General features: G+C 39.3%; 2 protein-coding genes across 2 annotated transcripts in view; both read left to right on the top strand.

Moving 5' to 3' along the window:
- Positions 1-1,767, top strand: part of LOC112160002 (ras-related protein ORAB-1) — a 10,629-nt gene extending 8,862 nt beyond the window's left edge. Inside the window, exon 6 of the mRNA XM_024294299.2 lies at positions 785-1,767. Coding sequence (XP_024150067.1) covers positions 785-985 — 201 coding nt within the window. The 3' untranslated portion in view covers positions 986-1,767. The remainder of the gene's footprint in view (positions 1-784) is intronic.
- Positions 1,768-4,318: 2,551 nt separating this feature from the next.
- The window catches only part of hells (helicase, lymphoid specific), a 20,501-nt gene continuing 16,220 nt past the window's right edge, over positions 4,319-8,599 (top strand). Inside the window, exons 1-10 of the mRNA XM_024294484.1 lie at positions 4,319-4,502; positions 4,588-4,634; positions 6,011-6,123; positions 6,230-6,345; positions 7,120-7,242; positions 7,313-7,354; positions 7,436-7,463; positions 7,542-7,594; positions 7,678-7,722; positions 8,105-8,332. Coding sequence (XP_024150252.1) covers positions 4,627-4,634; positions 6,011-6,123; positions 6,230-6,345; positions 7,120-7,242; positions 7,313-7,354; positions 7,436-7,463; positions 7,542-7,594; positions 7,678-7,722; positions 8,105-8,332 — 756 coding nt within the window. The 5' untranslated portion in view covers positions 4,319-4,502; positions 4,588-4,626. The remainder of the gene's footprint in view (positions 4,503-4,587; positions 4,635-6,010; positions 6,124-6,229; positions 6,346-7,119; positions 7,243-7,312; positions 7,355-7,435; positions 7,464-7,541; positions 7,595-7,677; positions 7,723-8,104; positions 8,333-8,599) is intronic.

Raw genomic sequence — 8,599 nt, 5'->3', positions numbered from 1 at the left:
CCCTCACTCTTTTTCTGTACGGTAATCTCTGAAGAATATTTTCTCTTTAACAATGACCATAACACTTTTTTGGATAGTTTAGAACAAGAACTCTTTGGTGCCCTCATTGGTTTACCATCCACCAAGAAAATAATAGATGGTGTTGTTAGAGAAGTCGAGGCTGAGATAGTTTTTAAAAAAGTTATTTTCCAACTACGCTCTATTTTGTAGTGCACAAAATTGTTTCCCGTTAGGTTTACTTGTGGATTTATACAAAGCTACGTTGAGCAGTTGAAATATGGTTTTGGATAGGGATGTAACAGTTATTGAACTTAATCAAAGAGTTGATTTAATGATCCAACCAGATCAAATTTTACCATGACATAAAAATAACCAAGTGCATCACAACGGAAAACACACTTGTGATGTTGAAGTTTTGGATAAAGATGTCCTGTTAAAAATAATCTACATCCCTATTTTTGGAGAAACACACCTCAACATCTCATCAATCACACCAAAATCAAACGATTGCTGAGTCTTCTGAACTGTGTCCACACTGCAAACCAGCCTAAACGTATTTCCCTTCATTGTGCTTGAGCATCTAATGGAGTGAATACACCAGTACTTTGATGTCCACCAGGAATATAGGCTGTGAACGTTCTCAGAACAGACGTCAAATGAAGGTTGCAACATGTGGATGGCAGTTTTTAAAGTGGAAGCTTTGAAAAACTGGTTGCATTTGTTTTTCTTGTAACGTTATTTGCCTTTTCACTAAAGTCCTAAATGCTGTTCCTTCTGTTTGCAGGAGTTTGCTGACTCTCTGGGAATTCCCTTTTTGGAAACCAGTGCAAAAAATGCAACAAATGTAGAGCAAGCATTCATGACGATGGCTGCAGAAATCAAGAAGAGGATGGGCCCCGGGGCCACAGCTGGGGGAGGAGAGAAGCCCAACGTGAAGCTGACTCCAGGCACATCCGTAAAGGCTTCGTCAGGAGGCTGCTGCTGAGGGAGGAACCCCCGTTCACCGGCCCGGCTCGCACTCTGCAGGCCTGTCAGCCTGGCTGCCACCCCACCTCCAAACTCCACTGTGTCCCAACAAGAGCCCCCATTCGAACAGGCAGGATACGGAAGACCTGATTTGTATCTATGACGGAACAAGATAACGTTGCCTGTATTTTACTGTACATAACGTAGTCGCACTACCAAAAGAAAAAACAAAAACAAAAAAACAAACAATTAAAGCATCCTACTGGTCTTTCTGTCCTGTTATTGATGACAAATTCTACTGAAACATGATCATTCAACTCGGCCCTGTAACCCAACCACATGTTAGACCTCAGAGACTCTTTCATTCAGGTTGATGAGAGCTGTGTGTCTGTGTGACTGTCTCTTCATTCCTTCTGTAGGGTTGGTAAATTAATCCTTTTCATTTAGGTTTCTGCTGGTATTGGAGCTTTTTTCCCCCTCTTTTCTCTATGTGATGATTTTGCTGTCTTTTTCAGAGTGTCAGTCAGCCTGCCCCCAGTTGAAGGTGTTTTTAATTTTTCTTACCAGCCTCTGCACAGCATTGTCTCGGCTGTTCTGAAAGTCAAGTGCAAGTATATGTACATAAACATTATGTATATATATGTAAAACTGGGTTTGCCAGTTCTGCCGTGTTTAACACATGATGAATTGGTTTTGACTCTTTATCTTTGCATTAAATATGTGGCTCTTGACAACCTTGTTTGTTGCTCAACATGTAACACTTAACAAAATTCATAATAAATATTGGACTATCCTACTGTATACTATGGAATGCTTCTTGGTGAATGTAAAAAAAAAAAGAATGTAAAAAAAAAAAGAATGCTGAGGTGGTAAATGGAAGGCTGGGCTCTGTTTGGAAGAGACTTTGGAATCATCTTTGCAGTGTGGACAAAACGGTGTGAAGTTTGCTCCAGTGTTGACTGATTATAAGGGCCATATCACAACCCAGTGGTTCTGGATTTATGTTCATGTAAAAAAAAATCATTCTGCAATGTGGCCTTTATTATTATTACTGTAGCTTCTAGTCACTAAATCCCAGAACATTTCAGTGAGTCCGGCTATGACTGTAAACAGGAGTCAAACCCTGTCCTCACTCGCTTGTTTTTCATCCAGTAAAATGCAAGAAAAGCTAGATTAGCCCTTTAACACCTGAGAGGTCGCTGGTGACACTTAAACACAAAATCTTTGACGTACTGTAACTTTTGAACCGTTCTCATTCCAGGAGATTCTGAAGGAGAAAAGAAACTCGTCAAGCTGCTTTTCTCCTTCAGAATCTCCTGGAATTACGATGATTGTGTCAACGGTTGAAAAGTTAGAACATAAACTCTAGAACTCCGGTGTTAAACAGTTAAGAACAACACTGCATTATGCAATCAGTGGTTTTGGATCAAAGATAAAATGGGAGAAAATGAGAGTGAAATAAAAACCTAATTCATGTTATAATGCACCGCTCATTAACCGTGGTGCAAAAACCTAAAGAAATCCTCCTCGAATGCTAGTCTGCTAAAACTGCAGCAAAGGGAAATGTGTGGTTTAAGAAGGTAGTTTGATAAGAATGTGAGAGTCAAGTTTTGCCAGATTCTTTTAGTTTGACTTTGCTTATGACTTTCATGGTGTCGTCAAATGTTCTCTTAAATACGAAAAGGATTTGTTCTCCCTTCATTTTTATTGATCTACATGCTTATTAAATTGTTATTGTTAAACCAACATTTTACTAAAGTTTGGGGATTGTTGTTCAAATTGGGCACGGCTTTTCTTGAAATTAGTTTTACCGCAGGGTCATTGGTCAAAGTGAAAGAAAGAAATGTTTCAATTCCTGAAGACTTGTATAGATAATTTGGAAATTCTGCTTCCAGTATTTATTTTATCTGCAAACCAGAAGTTGTATGTTCTTAGAGCAGGGGGGGGACTTTTTGACTCGTGGGCCACAAAGGGTTCAAAAACTTGACGGATGGGCCGGACCAGAAGCAGATTCTTGAAGTGTTTTGGTAAGTAACATCTAATGGGAGACACCAGAATTACAGGGAAAACAAAACATTAATTTGGATTATTAATATCATTTATTCCAGTGTGGCAGGCTGGATTAAATGGTTTAAGGGGCCGTATAAATGGTAAATGGTGTATACTTATATAGTGCTTTTCTACCTTCCTTAGGGCCCAAAACTCTTCACGGTCACAGACCCAATCACACATTCACACACTGATGGTGGCTCCACTACTGAACACTGAACCTTCCACCAGGCATATGGCGTGCGGGCCGTCGTTTGCCCACCTCTGGCTTAGAAGATAAAAATACAAACTAAAAATAAATCCAACATGTACATAAACAAAATCCATTATACTTCAGTGAATGAAACTAATCTGCTCGGGGCTGTAGAACTCACTAAGTCCTGTGTAAACTCTATCCTGACATGTGGCTACTGACATTGCAGCACCGTTTTCCACATTGCATTATGTAGATTTTGGATGCCCCAATTAATAATCATCACTAAATTATAGATACTACATCTGAAAACATGAATGATGCCACTAGATTCATCAAGTGAGGAGAATCAAAATTCCATTGATGCACTCTACTCTGGTGGTGGGATTTGACAACTCAATCCAATGTTAAGCCATTAGAAGAATCTATAATGCTCTTTTTTATTTGAATAGTCCTTGTTTTCTGGTTTGCACATTAATATGAATGAGTCGTAGTTGTAAAATAACCCATTTTAGAAGATTAACTCAGTTAAAAGCAAAAAAAAAAGAATATATGTATTGAAATAATGCAAAACCTGATAATACTAATCAACAACCCCAACTTGTTTTTCACAGCGGTAAACTTTTTTCTTTTTTCTTTGAAATGTTCAATAAAAAAATAAAAAAACTGATCCTGCATTCAAGGCAACTGTGCGGTTATTTCTATTTTACATCTGGAGGTTAGTGTGTTTATTTTTTAAAAACCTATTTAGCTGTAATTATTTCTATTATGTGATCGTGTGAATAGATCAGTTACATAACCACTTACGACTTTTATAATTACTTAAATGTTCTTGGATAATTTGCTCATTACCGCAATATCTGCCTTTAAAAACTTTGGCTTTCCCTCTATTTCAGATGTCATGGTTTCGTCTTCATTGGCGCGAAACTGTCGTGGCTCCGCCTGTTGTGTAACCTTCCGCCCGGTTCAAGTCACAAGTATTGTGGGCGGACATGGCGGAAGGGATGTTGCCTTGTCTTCAAAATAAAAGCTGTTCGAGTCCGTTGGTCGTTTCCTGGCTCACACAAAGGCGGGAGAATACTTTATTTTGAAGGGTTGAGAGAGGATCTATATTCTTTCAATTGATAGAACTTGAGGGACCACGAACTTTTCTCCACACCTTTAACGTGGACTCAAAGATAGCTGACGGACGGCGTACCTATTTGCACATTTTCAAAGCATTTAAAAAATAATTACTTGCGTTCTGGCAGGCTTAGAAACTGGTTTATTGACAAGACGTTTCTTAGTTTTACAGGTGAACAGCAACGCCAACAAACTAGCTTTGCGGCTGTCTGTTTAAATGTTGGTTCATATTATATAGTTTTCTTGTTTTTTTTAAGGTCGACGCATCTCAACCGTGTCCTCCGCCTTTAACAACAATGAGCTGGTAAGTTCTAATATTGTGAATTAACTTCATACTTTTTGTCGTGACAGACACTAACTGAGCCGGGCATTTATGTAAAGGAGCATCTATTGTTTTATTCCTTAATTTTTAACGCTGAATACAGGCGGTTCTTTTATTCCATTAATTGATTAACTCTAATACTGGTCTACAACACTTACGTTCAGTGCAAGTAAATAACTGCTGGTTTTCTCACTCAGTGTTTGTCTGGTTTAAACGCCATAGATGAGATACTCTTGATAATTGGTGTCGAAAATTTTAACTTTTGACAAGATGAAAACTTTTAAATTATATTTTTAAACGTTCTGTTTTTCTCTTTTGCAAAAGAAAAAAAAACATAAAATGACTGGCTCTATTTCGCTTCATTTTGGTTATTGTTATCCCGAATAATGTGTCATTAATGCAGCTTCTGTTTCTCCGTTGTCACTCGTGACTTCCTACACACATCTATGTCTAAACATGTCATTCTTGTTTGTACCCTCTCCAAATGTGAGAGCAGCCTGACTTGGGCCAACTCAGTGTAGCCACTCTATTTCAACCAAGTCTTAAAGACCCACTCCTATGAAAATGGTGCTTTTAACATGTACTAGTGACAATATTCCGATGATGGACATGGATACAGAAAATTGAGATTAAAATGGCATTTCTGTGTATTTCTTTATTTAAATTGCTTTGAATCAGGCGTAGATGGAAAAAAATCCGTTTGAAAAAGCTTGAGATTATGACATAAAAGTTACAAACAGCAGGCAAAGCTCCCTGTTCTGCTCCATTCTGATACACCCACTTGCAGACAAATAGATCCGCGCACGCCTTAGTTTTCCTTGTCTGAGCTGGAATCTGGATCTAAACTGTACACTGGGACAGCTCCGATATTACTCACCATTTTTGTTGCAGCAAAAATGTATATTTGCGAGTGTGTGTGATTTTTAAAGCTAGCAGGAGAGCATGTAAACAGAGAGCTCTCAGCAACATAGTGAAGCTGGTTGATAAATAATTATCGATTTTGTGGTACACCCATCAAATTTGGCCTGGATGTACTTTAGGATACCCTCTTTCAGAAAAGCACATCAGTCACAAGAAAATCCAAGATTTTAAATTGTATATAATAAACATATAAAAGTGTTCTGTAGCTACCCATAGAGTTTGATGACTGGCTTTTGAGCATTAACAGCCCATATTGTTAAGACTGAGAACATATTTGTACCAATTGAGTGTATGGGCGCCATCTTTACAAATAGTAGCCATTTTGGATTTTGGTGCAGGTCCCGTTTACTGGCAGGTAGAAAGCTGCAAAGAATCCCCTGCCTCTGTAAAATCCTCTGCCTCTCTGTAAAATCCTCTCTGTCTACCTGTGTTGGAAGCATGAAGGAGGAAACCCGAAGTTCATCTCCTCAGTGTCCAAAACCGGATGAGTCGGAACAGCCGCTGGGCACTGCCATGGAGACGACCATGGACACGCGTGGAGATGGCAACGGTCAGTAACAATGATCTCCTTATATTGGTAACAAGGCCAGCTAATTTTGATGGTAAGGTAAAGGATTTTGTGAAGCTGCTGAATGTGACCTGTTCTTTCTCTAAAGGTGACAGTGTGAAGGGAGAGGCCCCGTCTGAAGTGGTCATCACCAAAGAAATGGAAGATGAAGAGAAGCAGCTGATGGAGGAAGGAGAGAGGAAAGAGAAGGAGATGATAGAAAAGGTGTCCGTTCTGTCCTGCAGATTATTTCACTGCCATTTTTTCCCCTCACTCTCTAAAGCGTGCTATTCTCTGCGTCCTGATTGGCTGTTGACCTTGTCAGTCAATCTCAGTGCTGCATATGCAGTTTGCCAGAGTTAAATACATTTTCATCCTGATCATTGTTTTCATTCTATAATCCTGGACTTATTTTTCTTTGAACTTCAGGACTTTAAACGAGAGACAAACGTGTAGAAAGTGTGTAGTGAAGAGTTTTACAGCCCTAAAAACATGTGGACTCCAGTCTTGTGGATTTCACCTATTTATGGAAGCTTGTGATAAACAAGGGAACACTGTATATGAACTGCTATCCCAATGTCTGACAGTAACTATGAGCATCAGTTCTACAGACCTGAGGTCCAAAATCGGCTGTTCTGAAGCACTGAGGTGTGGAAATACATGATATCAAGTAGTAAGAAAGTTTATGTGTGAAAAACATCCGTGAAAGAAATTATCCTCAGACTGATCAGGAACTTCCAAAGAAAATGTGTTCCTGAGTTATGGATCAATGTTCTGTAGATTCACCAGAACCCAGCAGAGGTCCAGCGTTCATAACAGCCAGGCGAAGGACTCTGATAAATATCTGTCTGAAACGGGATTGTCATTTTAAGAACCTCGGGTAACAATCTGCAGTGGAATGGGACAAAACACTTTTTTTGCAGATCCTGCAGGCTGGACTCCTCATTTCTCACAGTTTGCTTTTAATAAAGATGAAACTATACTGGATTTCCTTGTCAGGTTCGTGAGTCGTGGGAGAGGGATTCCCAGGACATTCGCTACAAGCGTCTGCAGCATCTGCTCCAGAAGAGCAACATTTACTCTAAATTCCTGCTGACAAAAATGGAGCAGCAGCAGAATGAGGTCTGTTGTGTGAGAGCCACAGCCCAGAGGAACAAAGTGATGATGGTTCTAACTCCAGGTGTCGTTTCAGGAGAAAGTCAGGAAGGAGAAGCAGGAGAAGAAGACCAAAAAGGTGATGGCTGTTTTACGTCTGTTTTGTTCCCTAATATGAACACAATCTGAAAATGTTAAAGGTTCTTTATCTGTTGTACAGACTGCCTCCAAAATGGATCCTGAGAAAGGTGAATTCATGATCACTACCATTTCTCTACCAGCTTTTTATTACCAGTAGATGCTAAGTTTGTTTTTTCTTTATGTAGATAAGAAGAAGAGGAAGAGGGACTACAAGATAGCAGATGTCATGTCAAAGGAGGTTGGTGTCATGGAGATGTTTTGCTAGTGCAGCTCCGGTTTTCATTCAGGTCCTCACTGCTTCTGTTGACTTTCATCTACCAGGAAATCATGACGCAGGCTGCAAAGAAATCAAGAGTGGAGGAAGTGGTGAGCTTTCTTCTCGTCCACCTCAATTTAAATAGTAGTGAAAAGATGTCAACACTTGTGAAAAAGCAATAAACTGTTACCAAATGAAACCAAAGGTTTTTAGTTGCAACGGCTGCTTTTGTTTCAGTTCTCTTGTGTTTTTCAATCTAAAGTTTGAGTAAGAACAAATCTATTTTATTTGTTTTGTGGTGATAAAACAGAAAATAAATGAACTTGAATTAAAATATTAAGCATGGACAATGTAGGGGGGGTGAAGTGCTCACCAGAACTTATTCTATTCTTCCTTTTTCTGAGAGCAGATGAAGTGGAAATCAACAGTGATTGAAACCTGAATGGTTTGCAAAAAAATGCGGAGTCATGTTTTCTTACATCTGGTTTTCAGAACGAAGCTCCGGCCCATAAAAAACTAGAGGCCGAAGACATAGAAAAGATGAGCGATTCCAACCAGGACATAAAGAACCGGCTGTCGGAGAGCGTTCGAGAGAAAGCCAAGCACCTGCTGCACCCTGACAGGAAGGTGGACGGACAGCCGGTTCCTGTGCAGCAGCCGCAGCTCTTCACTGGAGGCATCATGAGGTGGTACCAGATCGAGGGCATTGAGTGGCTCAGGGTAAGAGGCCAGCGTTTAACATGGAGTTGTGTTTTTTGGTACTGTTATGCGATTAATTAATGGCGACCTGTATTGAATTCATTGAATTGATTTTAATCGCAATGATTTTTAACCCATTTATAGCTGTTAAAAGCCTCATTTTTAGGTATTTTATATATATAAATTTGTGACATTGTGGCGCAGTAAAAGATCAAAATAAAACTAAAAGGGTGGCTTTATTACGCTTATTTTTTTTTTATTATAAAACACTTTCAACTTTTACTTTGA

The sequence above is a fragment of the Oryzias melastigma genome, linkage group LG2, assembly GCF_002922805.2.
Source record: "Oryzias melastigma strain HK-1 linkage group LG2, ASM292280v2, whole genome shotgun sequence".
In the NCBI taxonomy this organism is placed as follows: Eukaryota; Metazoa; Chordata; class Actinopteri; order Beloniformes; family Adrianichthyidae; genus Oryzias; species Oryzias melastigma.
The sequence above is the reverse complement of the archived record's forward strand: the minus strand, read 5'-3'. Positions and strand labels throughout refer to the sequence as shown.